General features: G+C 39.1%; 1 protein-coding gene across 2 annotated transcripts in view; it reads right to left on the bottom strand.

Moving 5' to 3' along the window:
* LOC126475481 (folliculin) overlaps window positions 1-21,787 on the bottom strand; it is a 162,523-nt gene that overhangs the window by 84,309 nt on the left and 56,427 nt on the right. For both annotated transcript variants that reach the window (XM_050103379.1, XM_050103380.1), the window contains exons 2-4: window positions 3,206-3,424; window positions 2,814-2,960; window positions 2,452-2,673 (exon numbers count right to left, since the gene is read on the bottom strand). In XM_050103379.1, the coding sequence (XP_049959336.1) occupies window positions 2,452-2,673; window positions 2,814-2,960; window positions 3,206-3,403 (567 nt within the window). In that variant the 5' untranslated portion in view covers window positions 3,404-3,424. The remainder of the gene's footprint in view (window positions 1-2,451; window positions 2,674-2,813; window positions 2,961-3,205; window positions 3,425-21,787) is intronic.

The raw sequence follows: 21,787 nt of genomic DNA, 5'->3' as shown, positions 1-21,787 counted from the left end.
TTGGTTGGTGTCAGTAGTTGTTGACGTTCCTCCACAGTTGAAAAACCATGCTCTTGTCTAATTACAAAAATTTCCAAGGTTTCAATTTGCAAGCTTCACGGTATCACATCATTGCCACTTTTGTAAAGGCGAGTTACACACAAAACACGCTGGCAAGTGGGAACTCACACCGATTTATTTGACAAAGTTATACTGGTTACAGACTACTTCCAGAGGAGTGCTAGCTGTTTTAAATAAGCAGTCAGTCAAAAAGTCCAGCTCGCACAATAACAAACAGAGTCAGAATTGTAAAATCAATATACCAACAGGTGGCACTTCATTGATTGAATTGCGGCAACTCAAGACTGGGCCAGTTTATATGAAAAGGTATGGCGTGGTCACATCAGAGGGGCTCCTGATGATAGGTATCATCTGGATAGTGGCACCACAGTAGTCGGCAGTTGATGTTGAACCAGCTACTCAGTTTCCATAGTGATGTTGAGTGGTACCACTACAATAAGTTGGTTGGTTGGTTTGCGGGGGTTGAAGGGACCAGACTACAAAGGCCATCGGTCCCCTACAATAAGTAATAAAATTAACTTCAAACACAAACTGAAATCATATCTACTTGACTACAATTTCTTCTAAAAATAAAAGTTACATCATCTACCTTCCCATCTCAAGTCAACATGATTCTGCACACAGTTCACAGGCATGAAAGAGTGTCTGTACTAGACTTTAAATTCCAATATAAGTTTGTAGGATTTGATAACAATAGAAGATCTGATATTTATTCCATGGGCCCACCTACAATTTATAATTTCAGCTTTAAGGCAAATGAGGGTCTGCATTTCTTATAAATCTATGTACTTCATCAGCAAACATGCAGATACTACTCTATGTTCTGATTCAGTTTATGGCTGCAAATGGTTGTGAGAATGTGCCCCCAAATAGTCTACACTAAAAGTGGACTGTAATTTTCTGCACTAAATGATCTGTGACACAGTTCATTGTTTTATTGTTCATTAATGTGGAACATTCTCACTTGTATCTTCATATCAGCAATGTGCTAACATACACTTGTTATATTAATGCATACTCTCTTTCCCTCTAAATGGTGATCTATCTTTCTATAGCTCTACAGTCATATTATTGTCAACTCATGTGATCATTATTGCACAAGAGGACAAGACACTCTATTAAGTTAATGCATCCACACTTTCATTGTACTAATTTATATGACTTGAGTTATAACTTCATCCATTGCAGGGAATTTTATTCACTTAATAAAGTTACTATTAGCAGATGTTTTCAATTTTGTGTAACCCATACCTTATGTATTACTTCTTTACACTGAGCAAATGACAATAAATAAGGCACAGTACACGTGGTTTTTGAATGCAAACTTTTAATAAACTGAAGGGAAACCTCATAGTTTAAAACAACTTAAACATATTAGATCAGTAACATTAGCTTTGCATGTAATTGTCTATTTTCATGAAGGCAATGCCAGAAATTTTGCTTCTTATTATTTGTCAATGTTACACAGAAAAATACTCAAAGACAATATTCTAGACTTACATTGGTCTAGCCAAATATGGCATGCTGCGTATTAAAAAACATATATTTTTTGTGCTCTTCTGATTTTAACTTATACACGAGTTTATAAACTTCTAAGCAAGTAGGTGAAAGGAGCCTCACACTTATTAGTCTTCACCTCATTCACGATTCAAAGACCCCAGTCCGACAACACTACAATGTGTCTGACATGAAGTTTTCATTCTTTCTAATAGTCTGTCTCTCAGACTTTCTATTTTTCATTTTGACGCATATTTATTTCTTTGTGTAATTTTTTTCTGTTTATGGTACTCACCTTGGTCCTGCACACTGTTTTAATCTACCAGGAAGTTTCATATCAGCACACAATCTGCTGCAGAGTGAAAATCTCATTCTGGAAACATCCCCCAGGCTGTGGATAATGCCATGTCTCCGCAATATCCTTTCTTTCAGGAGTGCTAGTTCTGCAAGGTTCGCAGGAGAGCTTCTGTAAAGTTTGGAAGGTAGGAGACGAGGTACTGGCAGAAGTAAAGCTGTGAGGACGGGGTGTGAGTCGTGCTTGGGTAGCTCAGTTGGTAGAGCACTTGACCGCGAAAGGCAAAGGTCCCGAGTTCGAGTCTTGGCCCTGCACACAGTTTCAATCTACCAGGAAGTTTCATATCAGTGCACACTCCGGAGTGGAAATCTCACTTTGAAAACTACATTTATCTATTATTAATTCTTAAAATACCCACAATTAAATTATTGTAAGAATAAATACCTCATTTTGAGGTCTTTCTCTCAAGTTCAGACATTTAATAATTATTTTTAGACACTGAATAAGTTTCTGTACATCCATGAATTTCAGTTTATCAAACTGCTTACAAATTGCAACGACTTAATTTCAAATAGTGCAAAAAGTGATTTATTTCCTACCTTACATGCTTTGGCCTGCATCTCTTCAATAATTGCCTTCATGTTCTTGACAAGAAATGGCCACGAATTCAGTAGGAATAACTTATCTCGCATCAGTATTGTTAGGCTATACCATCGATGAAAGCCCCTCGCTTGTGCGTCTTTCAGAAAAAAGGTATGACTTAAAATGTGACCTCTTATCTCATCCCCAAAGAATACAGGCCCTTCTTTCCCTGGGCTTACCTAAATATGGAAAAAAGCATAATGAAATGCGAAAATTCATACCTCTTACATTGCAAGGAATACACTCCTGGCATACATTCCAATTGTGATATAAATACTGTAAATCAACATGAAAATTGTGATTCTTATTCTTCTCTTACCTCACAACTAAGACTACGGATGCAAGCCTGACGAACTAATGTTGCGATGCTATGGTGAAGCGGATGGCGTGTGCTGACATAACTTGTACGGTTTTCATGGTCATTGCTGATGAACCCAAGATATTGCATATTGAATGACTGGCATGCCTATGAACAAATATTTCACACTATATTTATATTCCAATTTAATTACTTGCATTTTGTTTACACATACTTCATCAGTCAGGCCCTAAATTCCACACTGTTGAGAGCCCTAAATCATATTGTCATAAAACAAGATGATTACTAAATTTCAATGAGCATATTATATTACAAAGAAAGCCACAATCAAAAAAAAATAACTAATGTTCTTACTGAATAAACATATCATCCCTTTTATAAGTTTGACAAACCTCACAAGAATTGCTTGCAGGAGAATCTGCAGCTGAGTTGAGAACATTAACTTTTCCATAGAACTTTTTGCGTTTACTTTCATCTGTAGCAGCATTATACAATGGATCATCTTCAGTATCATGAAAGGTCTGTGTACAAAATAACACACTGGGTCCATGGAGTTCACAGAAATGGTTCAATGATATCACAGCATTCATTTCAATTGATCACATTAGTACCTGAAAATAAAAGTATTTTTTCACCACCAAGGAAAGCAACATCATTATCTTGGACACATTTCAAAGTTAACAATGTTGTTAAACTTTTTATGATGCCATTGTAACTATATGCTATGGACATGCAAAATTCTGGTCACAATGGAAGCATGTAGAAGTGCCACCATTATTGTCTCATAAAAAGAGAACACTCCTGTGCAATTCAAACAAATTGCTCTTACTCTATCTGCAAACAAATTAGTAAGTTAATGTAAACTGACACACATTCAATGAAAGGAAACCTTGGGAACTATCCTAATGGCCTACTGTAGATTAAAGCAGTCTTATTATCAGAATATTTCCTTGTAAAATACTCAGAATTTGTTATGATGCCTTCATGACGACTAACATCAATGAAAATGCACTGCTCCTTCTTAGCACTTGATTTATTTTAAGAATTACTGACTCAGTGAGGATATATCAAATATGTATCTGCAGCTCATAGGAAGAGAACAAAACAGATTTGGACATTGTCTGCTTCATATCTAGTATTGTATTCCCTCTCAGCACAATTAAGTATGATTTTTCCACCTTCCTCATTATAACGAAGGTGTGCTGAAAAGTAATGCCTCCGAATTCTTTATCCTGTTCTCAGTACTGGATGAGATGTTACAGGTCAAGCATATTACTGGTCGACTTTCCTGCTTCACTGATGCAAGTTGCTCTGTTGCTATGGGGCTCTGAACTGTAGCGTGTAATATGGCGATAAGTAATCTAACTATGTCAGTGCATGAGAAACAGTGTGGCATAATAGAGTTTCTAACTGCAGAAAAAGTTTGTCCATACATGGAGCACCCTTACCTTCAGCATGACAATGCAGACCACACACAAGCACAACCACTGCAACACCTCTAACAACCCAATGCTTTGGGTTCACTGTCACTGATACCCTCCATATAGTCCGTCTTGACTCTATCTGATTTTCACATGTTTTCAAAACTTAAAGAAAACTTTCGAGGACTTCATTTTGACAGCGATGAAGTGGTGCAAGCAGAGGTGAGTTTGTGGCTCCATCAACAAAACAAACATTCTACAGTGACAGTAACAATGAACTGGTCTCTCACTGGGAGAAATGTGTTCATTACCAAGGTGAGAAACAAATATGTAGACATGAACCATAAGAATATGGAATGTTAATAAAGTTTATTTTATTTGAAAAGCCTTAAGAGTTTTCACATGAAAAAATCTGGAGACATTACTTTTCAGCCTCCCTCATAAAATAGCAAGAGTTATAGTCCAATTTTAGCTCAGAATTAAATATCAGTGAGCTGAGATGCTAACAGATTGTAAGATAGTCCTCTCTTTAGAGGATACTTCATATTTATTCATTACACATAAAGTAACCAGCATTGTTTTAACAGCATTCCATTAATCATGTAAATAAGTTCTAGAATAACTCCTGCAGAATAATTCCTGGTAGTGGCAAAGCATCACCAGAACATTTGGAGGTATTTGATGGCTTAGAGTGAAGTTTTAGAACTATTCTCAATTTCAAAGCAACCGAGTGTCAAACAATAGAGATCATGCCTCTCCAGAGCAGGAAAGCTTCTACAATACTTAATATGCACAATATTTTACAGACTATAAGACACACTTTAATTATTAAGAAATCTTTTTGAAATAACATTTCTACCACTGTTGTTATTAGATTGCAAAGCCATAGTAAAAAAATTCTTAGTTTATAAAACTGAACTGACCTTTAAAATCTCTGAATATCATCACCTGAACTTTCTACTTCTTCTTCTTCTTCCTCCTCCTTCTCCTCCTCCTCATTGTCATTGTTGCACTCTTCATGTATAAGATGGTCTTCACTGCCATCAAGAGTATTACTTATGCCACACTTATTGAAAGATTTAACAACAATGTCTTCTCTTGCTCTAAACCATGACAGCATGAATTCATGTCGGGTTTCATCCATCACCCATTTGTACCATTCCATTCTTATATACGCTTTAAATGGTTTATTTATCAAGACATCAAGAGGCTGCAATTCTGAAGTCAGTCCTCCTGGAATAACAGCTAGGTTAGTATTTCCATCTCTTATTTTCTCTTTCACAGAATTTTTCAAATGTCTACTAAACTGATCTAGTGCAAGAAGAGAACTTTTTTTCAATAAAGCGCCTTTCCTTCTCTCCCACACTCTGTTAATCCACAATTTCGTTCCAGTCTCTTCCAACTAACCCTTGTCATGTACACTGCTGGTATTTCAGAAGGTTTTGGCACTTTTTTGGACTTGAAAATGATCATTGGATTAAGTTTAGTACTGTGTGCACAACATGAAAGGGCCACAAGATAGTGCATCTTTTCATGTCCACTTTTTTTGTAGCTACAGTTTTAGCACCTTTTATGGCAACAGTTCTGTTACTCTTCACATCAAATGTCAGAGGAGTTTCGTCCATATTTGTTATTTGGCTTAGTTCCACACAAGTTTTCTTTCACTGTTGAATAATAAAGCAATGGAAAGATAATATTTTCTCTTCATAGTTTTGAGGCATTTTCTGAGATATTTTCGTTTTGGTTCGCATGCTAAGTCCATGATGCTTCATAAAGCTGTAGCACCAACCAACTCCACCCTTAAAGTCTGTGCTAGCTACTGTAGAGCTAGCTTATGAGCACGTTTTTAAATCATTTTTGTATTAATTTCAATGGCATTTTGACGGTATCCTTGAATCCATTTCAATAAATCATCTTCTAGTTTTGGCCATTTTGCATTCAGTCCTCTACTTGCACATTTAGTCTTCCTCATTTTCTTTACTTCTTTACTACATACCAATAGTGAATGGTTTTTTCTGTTGGTGGAGGGCCGAAATGCCACTCAGCTACTCTGTTTCTTTGTTCTTCTGCATATGCTATTACTTTCCATTTAAAGCCTGCATAACATTAATGCCTTTTTTTTCCCCCATTACAAAACTAGCTATTAACAAAAACATTGTACTGTTACGGATAACACAAATCTCTTTCAATTCAAGTTCACTGGCACCGTAGACTGCAATGATGCATAATAGGCCAGGCAGAGTTCTGAGTTTTTGATGGTGGGGCGGGAGGGAGACAGTGTTAGAAAGCTTGTGAATCTCTGCAACTCATGTTTATTGCATCAGTGCACTACTGCTGCCAGTTGAATCCAAAGTTGCCACATACAGAATACATGGCCATTTTTAAGACTAGCAGGAATTTTACACTACTGGCCATTAAAACTGCTACACCAAGAAGAAATGCAGATGATAAAAGGGTATTCATTGGACAAATATATTATACTAGAACTGACATGTGATTACATTTTCACGCAATTTGGGTGCATAGATCCTGAGAAATCAGTACCCAGAACATCCACCTCTGGCCGTAATAACAGTCTTGATATGCCTGGGCATTGAGTCAAACAGAGCTTGGATGGCGTGTAAAGGTACAGCTGCCCAAGCAGCTTCAACACGATACCATAGTTCATCAAGAGTAGTGACTGGCGTATTGTGACAAGTCAGTTGCTCGGCCACCATTGACCAGATGGTTTCAGTTGGTGAGAAATCTGCAGAATGTGCTGGCCAGGGCAGCAGTTGAAAATTTTCTGTGTCCAGAAAGGCCCGTACAGGACTTGCAACATGCAGTCGTGCATTATCCTGCTGAAATGTAGGGTTTCACAGGGATCGAATGAAGGGTAGAGCCGCGGGTCATAACACATCTGAAATGTAACGTCCACTGTTCAAAGTGCCGTCAATGCGAACAAGAGGTGACCGAGACGTGTAACCATTGGCACCCCATAGCATCACGCCAGGTGATACTCCAGTATAGCGATGACAAATACACACTTCCAATGTGATTCACCGTGATGTCGCCAAACATGGATGTAACTGTCATGATGCTGTAAACAGAACCTGGATTCGTACGAAAAAATGACGTTTTGCCATTCGTGCACCCAGGTTCGTTGTTGAGTATACCATCACAGGTGCTCCTGTCTGTGATGCAGCGTCAAGGGTAACCGCAGCCACCGTCTCCGAGCTGATAGTCCATGCTGCTGCAAAAGTCATTGAACTGTTCGTGCAGATGGTTGTTGTCTAGCATATGTTGACTCAGGGATCGAGACATGGCTGCACGATCCTTTACAGCCATGCGGATAAGATGCCTGTCATCTCGACTGCTAGTGATACAAGGCCGTTGGGGATCCAGCACGGCATTCCGTATTACCCTCCTGAACCCCCTGATTTCATATTCTGCCAACAGTCATTGGATCTCGACCAACGCGAGCAGCAATGTCGCGATACGATAAACCGCAATCACGATAGGCTACAATCCAACCTTTATCAAAGTTGGAAACTTGATGGCACACATTTCTCCTCCTTACACGAGGCATCACAACAAAGTTTCACCAGGCAATGCCGGTCAACTGCTCTTTGTGTATGAGAAATTGGTTGGAAACTTTCCTCATGTCAGCATGTTGTAGGTGTCGCCACCGGCGCCAACCTTGTGTGAATGCTCTGAAAAGCTAATCATTTGCATATCACAGCATCTTCTTCCAGTCGGTTAAATTTTGCGTCTGTAGCACGTCATCTTCGTGGTGTAGCAATTTTAATGGCCAGTAGTGTAAATCGAACACTAGACATTTTTAAATTAATTTCAAGCACCTGATTTTGGAGGCAATTTTTTGAAGAAAACAGTGTGTCTTGTACTCCGTAAAATATGGTACTAAAATGCAGACATTCTGTCAGACAAATGTCTTATACTGAGGAAGTTAATATTTGTGTTTTATATACCACATGTATGATAAGTTATTACAGCCCTGTCATTACCAAAAAAAAGGTTGAATAGGTGAAAAAATTCTTGTATTCACAAATTTTTGTACAGTAGTAGGAGGGGCAGTCATGAATAACATACTAAACATCTTAATGTAATTGGAATTGGACAGATAAAAAATCTACTCACCAAGCAATGGCAGGAGAACACAGTCTGCCTAGTTGAAACTGCCATCTGTTTTCTACCTTATGATCTATCCAGTTACATTATATAGCCAAAAATCGATTATTTTTGTAGCTGTACTATAAATCTTGATTGATATAATGTGAGCATGGGAGTGTGGGGGCCTTCAAACATGACTTTTTTTAGGTATCTCTTGAATAAATTGAAAATTATGGCTTGTAGTGAAAAAGTTCTCCAGTAAAAAATTAACTACATTAAATTTACAGCAAAAGAGGCCCTTTTCATTTGTTTTCTTTAGAACTAACAGTTTCCACTTTGGGAGGGGGGGGGGGGGGTGGAAAAATCAAAATCACATACTAATAAAAATAGTGCTGTAATGGTATAAAATTAATGTTTATTTTTAAATGAAGGAGGTTAAGATCAAATATTAAATTGTGTACCGCATGTAAGTGCAGTAGAGCCATATTAATTATAAACTCGGTTCCCTGGCTGTAGCAGGGTGGTGGGAGGAAGATGGAAATTAGATGCATAAGGGATTGTGGTCATGCACTTCCCTCCTTCACAGGTCTGCAAACTGAAGAGAGAGCAGGTGATTCTTCATTCTCTCTGCCCCACTATGTCACAAAAAGCAGCTACAGGGTGTATCATGAAGTTATGTCAGTGCTTCTACAGCGTGCCTTGTGGTGATGCAGTGTGCAAACTTGCATGGAGGATGGCGAAGAGTTCTCGGGCTTCCAGCCGGGTGGCGGTGTCTTCAAACTGTGACGTTTCGACGAGTGACATACTCATCATCTTCTGGCAGTTTGAAGACACCGCCACCCGGCTGGAAGCCCGAGAACTCTTCGCCAGCTGTATACGCTGGGAAAGCATACATTCACATTTGCATGGAGGATGTTTATTTTCCACAATGTGCATTAACACTACATGGAATATATGTATGAGTTACAAAAAATACTTACACAGGAAACGCATATGGACAGAATCTATGTAAATCTCTGCACACAGCTCTACACTGCTAGAGGGTAAATTGATTCTTAGTCATCATGTATGGCAGTAGTTGTGTTATGGTGAAAGAAAATTCTCTCACTAAACCACTGCTGACTTTTCAGTTTACAGGCGAACTATAAGTCCCTAGCATTTCCTATTCAGTTCTCTTATGCGAGTAGAGAAACTAACTTCACCAAGATTGACAGTCAATTAACTGAGAACTTATTTCAGTTGTTAAGTGAGCTTTTATATAAAATATGTTGGTATAAACAATGCAGCATATGTATGATGTTCTCAGAGACTTATCTAGTACTGGAGGAAAGGGATTGGATTGGTAAATGTGGCATGTTATTGCCGTCTATCGTAAATCTGTGTAACCACATTGTAGTTACTTGGTTGTGAATTAATGGATGACCAAGAAGTTAATGGGCTCCTCTCACCATTAATTGTGTTACTGATAAGACTACATAAATCTTTTCCATTCAGGAACTGCTGGCTCTTGTGGAGTGGGCTGCAATGATTGGAGCCACTTGCCAAACATCCAAAGTATATCTTCCGAGGTGGGCGTGAATGTGTCTGATGGAGTGGGATTAATCATGTTAAAGTCTAGAACAGTAATCTGCTGCAATGCATTGCTCGACTTATGTTGAAATGTCTGAAGTTGTTTCATAACATCTAGATGACCTACTTCTGTTGCAAAGAGAGTCAATTTAAGCCATTGGGCCTCTTCAGATGTTGTAAGAGCTGAGGCTGAGGTGATGCATTTCATAACCCTCATGCTCTGAAATGTATTCCAGCCATTGATAATGGAACCAACATTGCTGAAAATGTTGTACTTAGGGGCAGCTCTTCAGAATGGTAGAGTGTTGGAAACTACAGGTGTTGGACTGTCTTACATAATAGCCCGCTTAACAACTGCAAATAAGTACTCATTTAATATACTGAAAATAACTCTTCTATGTAAACACAAGCTCAATTAAGTTACTTTATCTACTCACATAAGGGAATTGGACAAGAAATGCTGGGGAGATATAACCTGCCTATAAACAGAGAAGCAAGCAGCACTTCAGGTGGGGGAACTTGCCTTTCAGCAAAGAACACTATAGCCACTGTACTTGATGACTAAGAATCATCTAGCAGTGCAGAGCTGTGTGGAGAGATTTATTCAGATTCTGTCTACACGAGCTTCCTGTGTATGTGTTATTAGTGACTCATATGTACATTACACACAATGTTAAAGCACTTTGTGGAAAATAAATACCCTTTGGGCACTGTGTCACCAGTGATTCACAAGGTGTGCCATAGAAGGGGCGATCTAACTTTGTTACACATGTTGTATTTGCTTCTTGTGATGTAATGCAGTAGATTGAGGGAGGAATTGGCAGCTCACTCTTCATTTCGCAGATCTATGAAGGAGGGATGTGCATGATCACAATCCAGCGACCTGTCTTCCCTCCACCAACCACCCCTCCAGCCTGTTACAATCCCAGATCACAATTTCTCTCTTAATATGGCTCTACTGCATTTACATGTGGTGCATACATATAATATTTGAGCTTAATCTGCTTGACTTTAAAATAAACATTTAGTTTATACCACTGCAACACTATTTTAATAAACTCTGATTTTTGCATCCCCCACAGCATGGAAACTGTTAATCCCAGAGAAAAAATAAAAAAGATTTTTTTGTAGTAAATTTAATGTACTTCAATTTTGTACTGGGAAACTTTTTTGCTAGTAGTCATGATTTTTTATTTAGTCAAGAAAAACTTAAAAAAGTTACCTTTAAATGCCGCACCACACCCCCACTCTCACACACCATTGATCAAGATTTTTAGTACATTGCTCATGGAACTCCCTCCAACTGTACAAAAAATTAAGATTACATGAATTTCTTCTGCCAATTTTTCTTTGTTGGCTGCAGTACTATGAAGGTTACCATTTCATGATAACTTTCTGTATAAATGATGACTAAGTATACAATTACACATGTAAAGTGATAACTGTAGCAATGGAACATCATCAGTTACAGGAAGAGAAATAAATAAGTGTTAACTGCCTGCCTCTTCTGTTGGGACTGAGAAAATTCCTCCAATGGGTTCCAGATGGACATACAAGAAAAAAACAATTTTTTAGTTGTTGGGAACTCAAACATATATTACTTATGAAGCAAGTAAGGAAAAACAGCATTCCCGAAACATTAATTAGTTATGAAACACCTTATAAAATCAGTATTCAAAAAAATAAACAGAACAGTTGTACAATGAACATGATAGCTGGGCACCTCAGCAATAACTTTGAGGTTACTAAACACAAAAGAACCAATCAGCTAAAGAAGACTGAAAAGTCACGATCATGGACATTCATTTTAATTCATTAATACATCATGTTCCATAAATTCTATGATGAATGAGAGCCTTCATGGATGTAGAATGAAGCAAATTATACACTAACAGATAGATGCAGCAATTGCGTGCTATGTCTACAAAGTTAACTGTTACAGTGCAGAATGTACAGCTGGGCCGATGTGTGCAAATGGCTGACATGCAGGCAGTTTTGCAGCCGGGCCATAGCATACATGATTGTACTCTACTGATCAAGCATCTATAGGCAAGGGTGGCCAAAAAGCCTGCACTTGCATATAATGTATGCAATGAGCCCCTCTGCCAGGTAGCCTATACTACTTGTACCTGCCTGTGAGCATGACAAGGTGCTGGTATGTGTGTCCCTGCTGCATGGAGCCGCATTGGAAGAGCCTAGTATAAAGTATACTCAATTAATTACAACCAGTGTGTGTGTGTGTCAGTCGGGTTGTCAGCAACCTTGTTAAAATAGTCTGAGAAAAATAAAACTAAATATTAAACTACTGTACTGCCACCAATAATCATGGAAACTAAGTACTGAAAAAAAGCCACTTTTGGGAAGGAAAAAAGTCTGGTGCTGCACTCCCTCTTAAACAACTCAGTTACTGTTTTTATCTGCTATTTCATACTAATTGTTTATGTAACTATACTGATTTTAGATAACTCTACTGGCTTTCTGAATTCTGTAAAAGTTGAAGCATGTTTTATAGTAACATTATTCCTCATGTCCAAATATTCTGATAAATTATAGGAGGAATGGATACTAAGATACTCTAAATTTGTCTCTTAATATCTGAGGATTTTCAGTTTCCTTTTTGATGTCAGCGAGCAACTATTAAATATTTTTGCTCTAAAATTCAAAAATTCCATTTTGAATCACAGAAAGGGTCACATAATCTGTAAGGAAACTACTCATTTTTACTTTTGGTATTTGTGGTGGTGAATTCCACAGTTCATCCTATGTTCACTTTTGTCACTCTTATTATTAACCACAAATACCATTACGACAAAAATATTTCAGCAAGTGTACGGAAGAGCCCCATGATCACTGAGGAGAGTTCTGCTACGAGGGCCAACACAACTGAGATTTTTATTTGACTTTAATGTGTGGTGGTGCCACTTCAGTTTGTCCCCCTCACCCCATACACATACACTTATGCAGAATGCACAACACCAGTATCACAGTTGAGCAGATGGACTGAGGCAGGAGGTTGTATTCAGTGGCACGAGTACAGAGAGAAAGAGGCAGGAATTGTGATGTCGGACTGGAGAGAGGCAGCTGGTGCTTTGGAGGGAGACAGCAGGTGTGCAAGGTAGGAGAGAGAGAGATGCAGCAAGTGATGAATTGGCTACGAATGTGATGCAAGGCACCATAGCCCATGAGTCTGTGTGGTAAAAGGAAGGAAGGAAGATTAGGGTTCAACTTCCCATTAACATTGAGGTCATTAGACACAGAGCAGAAACTCGGATTAATTCAAGGATGGGGAAGGATATCTGCCATGTCCTTTCAAAGGAACCATTCCAGCATGTGCCTGGAGTGATTTAGGGAAATCACAGAAAACCTACATCTGCGTGGGCAGACTTGGGTTGGAACTGTTGTCCTCCCAAATGTGAGTCCAGTGTGCCAACCACTGCGCTACTTCACTCAGTGAGTCTGTGTGGTGTACAATGACAGTGGTGTGGAGGAGTGAAATGGGTGGGGAGGGGAGGGGAGATGATTACTGGGTAAATGGTGAGGGTGCACTGGTTTGTGGAGACTGAGGCCAGGAGAATTACTTTGTGTGTGTGTTTCTGCATTTCATGGTTTATTTATACTACTGTTACCACAAAGTTTTTTTGGTATTTGATAACAAATTATAAATGGTTCCTAAATCTCTGTCTTACCATTATATAATCTATCTAAAATCTGTCAGTATCTCCAGGCTTCTTCCAAGTATACAACCTCCTTTTATGATTCTTGAACCAAGTGTTAGCTATGATTAAGTTATACTCTGTGCAAAATTCTACCAGGTGGCTTCCTCTTTCATTTCTTAGCCCTAATCCATATTCACCTACTACGTTTCCTTCTCTTCCTTTTCCTACTGTTGAATTCCAGTCACCCATGACTATTAAATTTTCATCTCCCTTCACTACCTGAATAATTTCTTTTATCTCATCATACATTTCATCAATTTCTTCATCATCTGAAGAGCTAGTTGGCATATAAACTTGTAGTACTGTAGTAGGTGTGGTCTTCATGTCTATCTTGGCCACAATAATGCATTCATAGTAACTGATGGAAAGTCATTGAGTAAAACTGAAATTATTTCTGGCGTTCCCCAAGGCAGTGTTATAGGCCCTCTGCTGTTGCTTGTCTATATAAATTATTTAGGAGACAATCTGAGCAGCTGTCTTAGGTTATTTGCAGATGATGCTGTCGTTTATCATCTAGTAAACTTATTGGAAGAGTAAAACAAATTGCAAAACAATTTAAAAAAGATATCTGAATGGTGACAAAATTGGCAATTGACCCTAAATAATGAAAAGTCTGAGGTAATCCACATGAGTGCTAAAAGGAATCCATTAAACTATGGTTACACATTAAATCAATCTAATGTAAAGGCCGTAAATTCAACTAAATACATAGGAATTACAATTATGAATAATTTAAATTGGGAAGAACATACAGAAAATTTTGTGGGGAAGGCAAAACAAAGACTCTGTTTTATTGCCGGAACACTTAGAAAATGTAACAGATCTACTAAAGAGACTGCCTACACTATGCTTGTCCATCCTCTTCCACAGTAGTGCTGCACAATGTGGGATCCTTACGAGATAGGATTAATGGAGTACATCAAGAAAATTCAATGAAGAGCAGCATGTTTTGTATTATTGTAAAATAGGGGAGAGATTGTCACGGACATGTTACAGGATTTTGGATGGGCCCCATTAAAATAACGGCATTTTTTGTTGCAGTGGAATCTCCTCATGAAATTTCAATCACCATCTTTCTGCTCCAAATGCAAGAATATTTCGTTGACGCCAACCTACATAGAAAGAAATGATCATCATAATAAAACAAGGGAAATCAGAGCTCGTATGGAAAGATATAGGTGTTCGTTTTTTTCCCTGCACTGTTTGAGAGTAGAAAATAGAGAATTTTTGTGAAGGTGGTTTGATGAACCCTCTGCCAGGCAATTCAGTGTGATCTGCAGATATGTAGATGTGTGGCGGGAATAAAGAGGACGTGGGAAGAGGAAGAAATACCAGTGTAGGGATGGGGGAAGATGGTGTGCTGTTCATGGGGTGTGTAGGGACATTGTGGGAGAGGTATGGTAGGTGCAGTCAGGTGGTTTCAGGGGGGACAGGGCCAAGAGGGGGAGGGGAGGGGGAGTGGAAAAGGTGAGAAATTGAGGAGGGGAAAAAGACTAGTGCCTGTGTTGCTGTAATAGAAAGCTGTGTAGTGCTGGAGTGGGAGCAAGTAAGGGGACAAGTACATGAAGGACAAGGACTAGTGAAGGCTCAGGCCAGAGGGGTTACAGGTACATAGAGCACTCCACAGCAGGCAGAGCTCTCACCTGTGCAATTCAGAAAATCTGGTGTTGGTAGGAAGGATCCAGATGGCAGCAGTCACTGAAATGAAGAACATTGTGTTGGGCAGCATGTTCAGCTACTGGGTGGCCCAGCTGTCCCTTGGCCACAGGTTGTCGATGACCATTCATGCAGACAGACAGCTTGTCAGTCGTCATGCCCATGGAGAAAGCAGCACAGTGGTTGCAGCTGAGCTTGTAGATCACATGACTGCTTTTCAGGTAGCACTGTGTTTGATGGGATAGTCCACTCCTGCTCCCAACCTTTTGTCCTATGAACCATATGCCTGCAACAGACCTAGATGAAAGACCTGCCCCGTACTTCCTCCCGCCACTACCTAGTCCAGCCCAGTCACAGGCATCTCCTGTCCTATCAAAGGCATGCCTACCTGTGAATGTAGTCATGTGATCAACAAACTAAGCTGCAACCACTGTGTTGCTTCCTATTTGTGCATAACAAGCAACAAGCTCTCTGTCTGTATGGATGGCCACCAACAAACTTTGGACAAGAGACAGATGGACCACCCAGTTGCTGAACATGCTGCCTAACACAACACACTTCACTTCAATAACTGCTGCACAGCTGGCACCCTCCGGATCCTTCCTACCAATAACAGGTTTTCTGAATTGCGCAGGAGGGAACCCTCCCTACAATGTATACTATGTTCCCTTAACCCCTCTGGCCTTTCTTAATTTAAGGTGTGTTTGGTTTGAATTTCTCAGCTGTAGACTTGGGTTTGTGCTAAACATTTGGCATGTCATGCTAAAATGTCTAGCAGTAGTTGGTCAACATGACTCCACCCTCAACATGCCTCAATGAAAAAGTTCACCATGTCTGCCACTGGTTGAACCAAGGTTTTCAGAGAAAGAGGCAAGATGTGAGTTGATGAAATGCATTTTCAAGGACATGTTGCAACCCAGCTCTCTGTACACATCTTTAAAACCAGAGGTTATGGAGCAAATAGGTTTTGAGATTTGGAGTCATTATGCACAACTGCATTATAAAAACTAAAACTCATGGCAGACATCTACAGCTTGTTTAGAAGTATAACATGCCTTTCCATATATTCATGTGCAATTTGTTTATGGGGAAGGTCAACTGCCAATCTCTTCACTGTAAGAGTAAATTCACTGAAATGTGGTATTTGCTAAGTTATAGCAGGCAATGTGGTGAATTGTCTAATTCTCTGACACATACAAGGGATTTTTAATGTTTATAGCTGCTGAATGATGACACCATTTTTTTAAAGTGAAGCTTTTTTTGGAGGTGTGGGGGTTGGGGGCACTGGAACCAGTCTTCAAAAAGAACTTCAACAACATAATGTGTGGAACTTGACCAAGTAGTCACCAGATAACAGAACAACAAACCACTATTCTGCTGTCAGGAGATGAGGTCCAAAAAACATCTGTCATGTTGTACCAAATGTAAGCAAACATGTAAGTTAACTGTGATTCATGTATTTACTTGTGTGCTTGAAGCCGGCAGTCTGTGCTTTGATGTAGAGCCAATCAGGTAACTTGGTTATAAAGTTGTTGTTGTTGTTGTTGTTGTTGTGGTCTTCAGTCCTCAGACTGGTTTGATGCAGCTCTCCATGCTACTCTATCCTGTGCAAGCTTCTTCATCTCCCAGTACCTACTGCAACCTACATCCTTCTGTATCTGTTTAGTGTATTCATCTCTTGGTCTCGCTCTACGATTTTTATCCTCCACGCTGCCTCCAATACTAAATTGGTGATCCCTTGATGCCTCAGAACATGTCCTACCAACCGATCCCTTCTTCTGGTCAAGTTGTGCCACAAACTTCTCTTCTCCCCAATCCTATTCAATACTTCCTCACTAGTTATGTGATCTACCCATCTAATCTTCAGCATTCTTCTATAGCACCACATTTCGAAAGCTTCTATTCTCTTCTTGTCCATACTATTTATCGTCCATGTTTCACTTCCATACATGGCTACACTCCATACAAATACTCTCAGAAACGGCTTCCTGACACTTAAATCAATACTCGATGTTAACAAATTTCTCTTCTTCAGAAACGCTTTCCTTGCCATTGCCAGTCTACATTGTATATCCTCTCTACTTTGACCATCATCAGTTATTTTGCTCCCCAAGTAGCAAAACTCCTTTACTACTTTAAGCGTCTCATTTCATAATCTAATACCCTCAGCATCACCCGACTTAATTCGACTACATTCCATTATCCTTCTTTTGCTTTTGTTGATGTTCATCTTATATCCTCCTTTCAAGACACTATCCATTCCATTCAACTGCTCTTCCAACTCCTTTGCTGTCTCTGAGAGAATTACAATGTCATCAGCGAACCTCAAAGTTTTTATTTCTTCTCCATGGATTTTAATACCTATTCCGAATTTTTCTTTTGTTTCCTTTACTGCTTGCTCAATATACAGATTGAACAACATCGGGGAGAGGCTACAACCCTGTCTCACTCCCTTCCCAATCACTGCTTCCCGTTCATGTCCCTTGACTCTTATAACTGCCATCTGGTTTCTGTACAAATTGTAAATAGCCTTTCGCTCCCTGTATTTTACCCCTGCCACCTTTGGAATGTGAAAGAGAGTATTCCAGTCAACATTGTCAAAAGCTTTCTCTAAGTCTACAAATGCTAGGAACATAGGTTTGTCTTTCCTTAATCTATTTTCTAAGATAAGTCGTAGGGTCAGTATTGCCTCACGTGTTCCAATATTTCTACGGAATCCAAACTGATCATCCCCAAGGTCGGCTTCTACTAGTTTTTCCATTCGTCTGTAAAGAATTCGTGTTAGTATTTTGCAGCTGTGACTTATTAAACTGATAGTTCGGTAATTTTCACATCTGTCAACACCTGCTTTCTTTGGGATTGGAATTATTATATTCTTCTTGAAGTCTGAGGGTATTTCGCCTGTCTCATACATCTTGCTCACCAGATGGTAGAATTTTGTCAGGACTGGCTCTCCCAAGGCCGTCAGTAGTTCTAATGGAATGTTGTCTACTCCCGGAGTTTTTTTGCGACCCAGGTCTTTCAGTGCTCTGTCAAACTCTTCACGCAGTATCATATCTCCCATTTCATCTTCATCTACATCCTCTTCCATTTCCATAATATTGTCCTCAAGAACATCATCCTTGTATAGACCCTCTATATACTCCTTCCACCTTTCTGCTTTCCCTTCTTTGCTTAGAACTGGGTTTCCATCTGAGCTCTTGATATTCATACAAGTGGCCCTCTTTTCTCCAAAGGTCTGTTTAATTTTCCTGTAGGCAGTATCTATCTTACCCCTAGTGAGATAAGCCTCTACATCCTTACATTTGTCCTCTAGCCATCCCTGCTTAGCCATTTTGCACTTCCTGTCGATCTCATTTTTGAGACGTTTGTATTCCTTTTTGCCTGCTTCACTTACTGCATTTTTGTATTTTCTCCTTTCATCAATTAAATTCAGTATCTCTTCTGTTACCCAAGGATTTCTATTAGCCCTCGTCTTTTTACCTACTTGCTCCTCTGACTTTTACAATATATATGTCTGTAGTGTACCTTACAGCTTAAAGAAAGAAAGATATTACAAGTGATTGTGTGCAGGCTTTTGCTGAGGACATTAGTAAAACACATGGTTTAGCAGGCTTCAAAAGCTATGTAAGTTCCATACAGTAAAATATCTACTTAATACACAAAGTTGTACTTGTGTGTAACTCATGACATAGGGTTACATGTATAAGAGGTGTTCAAAAAGAAAAGAGCTGGAGGCATCATCACAGAAATGAGAACCTATATTTTAGAAGTATTGACCCTGGCTGTTGAGACACGTCCCTCTGTGACACAAGGTGGTGACTGGCTGTTTCATAGAATTCCCAGGGCTGCGATGTTAACCAATTCCACATGTACAGTTGGATGTCGTCATCCGAGGTGAATCGTTTTCCCCTATGCTGACGTTCTTCTTTGACAAAGATGGCCCCCTTCTGATTCACTTCCTGCAGCATGAGACAACTGTGAATGCCCAGCATTACTCGCAAACCTTGACCACCCTTCACCAAGAGATCAAATCAAAACAACCAGGCAATCTCACACATGGGGTCACTCTGCTCCACGACAATGCAAAGCCTCATATCACCAACACAGTCATGGCACTCATGCAGAAATTCAAATGGGGAGTTCTCAGCCACCCTCCCTACAGTCTGGACCTATCTCCCTGTGATTACACCTATTTGGTCCCGTTAAAAAGGTTCTAGGGGCAAGACGATGTCCAGCTGTACGTGCGGAACTGGTTAACATCACATCCTAGGAATTTTATGAGACAGCCATTCACCGCCTTGTGTCACAGTGGGACAAGTGTCTCAACAGCCAGGGTAAATACTTCTAACATACAGGTACTTGTTTCTGTAATTATGCCTCCAGCTTGTTTCTTTTTGAATGCCCCTTATATAAACCTATGGGACACTATTACTACAGAAAGCTAACTGATTGTTCATGGAGTATCTTTCTCCAGAAAGAGCTGTTTTGATGGTTACTGCAGAAGGAGGATACCAATGGTTTTGAGATGTCCTCCAAAGCAGCAAAGTAAATGGACTTATCTAAGTTCATTAATCTGCTCCCATACACTAAGTTAATGACCGAATAATAAAGACAGAAGTGTCTAAATTTTGTTCTCTAGTCTTCATGCTTGGAGAAATAAGCAATTAATTATTGAATGCCCAACAAACAAAAGGTTGTTAACTGTTCAAAACACGACTTATCTGGTTTGGTGGAAGTCCCATAATTATTAAAAGTGTTACTTACCTGTACAAGCTCTAACGCATCTCCCAAGTCTCTGGTGTGGAAACCAGTCTAATATAATGGATAAAAATGTAAATGTCAGGCGACTAGGGCCTCCCGTTGGGTAGACCGTTCACCGGGTGCAAGTCTTTTGATTTGACGCCACTTTGGTGACTTGCGCGTCAATGGGGATAAAATTATGACGATTAGGACAACACAACACCCAGTCCCTGAGCGGAGAAAATCTCCAACCCAGCCGGGAATTGAAACCTGGTCCTTAGGATTGACATTCTGTCGCACTGACCACTCAGCTACCAGGGACGGACAATACAATAGATGAAAAAACAAAGAGATGTGCATATTTTACCAGTCCCCTTGTAGCTAGTTAGCACATACAAAGAAATAAAGATAATGTAAAACTCATTGACAATCAGAATTCATCATAAGTATAAACTACTATGAGAATTCATATTTGTATTGAATGATCACTTTGTGATGTAACCTTGATCAAATTGACATTATTCAAGTTCATAATTATGATTAGTGGTTCAGAATTCTTTGTGAAAAATCCTCATATTATATATATGAATAAGTAAATTTATTGTAAACAAGATGCACCAATAGCCATGTGAAGTACAATGAATGAACAAATGTATTACACACAAGTTGCCAATCATTTTTATTTAAGGAGGTTAGAATTAGATCTCAAATTCAAAAGTTAATTGTTTTTTGTCTTTACAAGAAAGATGACATCATTTGTCTAATGGAAGGAATTTGTATCATAACATATCACTTGATGAAGATGAAGTGAAGATGAAGATGTTGCATGCCATCTACCGAAGCAGTGTATCTGCAAGCCAGGATGATGAAAGCAATCTGGAAATATTTTTTGATACCAGCTGTTTGGGAGGTTTATTCTGTGTTGTCAGCTCCTGCCTTGTAGATATGGTGTATGCCATACAAGAACAATGGCCATCATAATCACAATGATGTCATGGGAAGAAGAAAGAAACTGTTATCTGCCAAATTAAATTTGATTCTGTTACCTGGAACTGACATTGTCCATACCAACATATATGTGGTGTTCCAAGTAACAAGAATTTTTTATGAACAGTCATTATAGATGGAGGGTGCTTGTCATGTTACTTCTCAGAATTTTCATTTTTATTTGGATACTGGATTGTACTCTTGACTGCCAGTGATAACTGCAGCACTTTGAGAAATGAAGCCCAATGGTGAGATATTGGTGATTGTGAAGAAATAATCAGGTGAGCAAATCAACAACAGGGAATTGTTTCTCACAAACTAACTTACCATTGCCACTCAGTAACACTGGAACATTGCATGTCAGCAAATGGCTAAAGCAGTGGTGTGGCTGTACACGGAAAGGTATCCTGATTCCGCCAGATCTAGATTTGTTTTTGTAAAGATATTAAAAAAATCAAGAAACTACAAATGTGAAGAACAAAATATGACAATAAAAAACAACAGCAACTGATGAGAGAAATACAATTCACATTTTAGCAGACGTAACACACAGTCTAGATATCATTATGAGGCACCTGAAATGTGTGAGTGGGATCAGACAGATACTATATTCGAACACATTTTATCCTTTCCACATTTTGCTCCAGCAATAACTTCATGGCACATAATTTTAAAAATCTGTCACAGTTCTACAAACAGTATCTACAAAAATTGCAAGTGATGCAATATTTCTATGCAAGAGTTTGTTAATGAAAGAAGTAACTTTTACAGA

Source organism: Schistocerca serialis, chromosome 4 (genome assembly GCF_023864345.2).
Source record: "Schistocerca serialis cubense isolate TAMUIC-IGC-003099 chromosome 4, iqSchSeri2.2, whole genome shotgun sequence".
Lineage (NCBI taxonomy): Eukaryota > Metazoa > Arthropoda > Insecta > Orthoptera > Acrididae > Schistocerca > Schistocerca serialis.
This window is presented reverse-complemented; position numbering and strand designations above follow the sequence as displayed.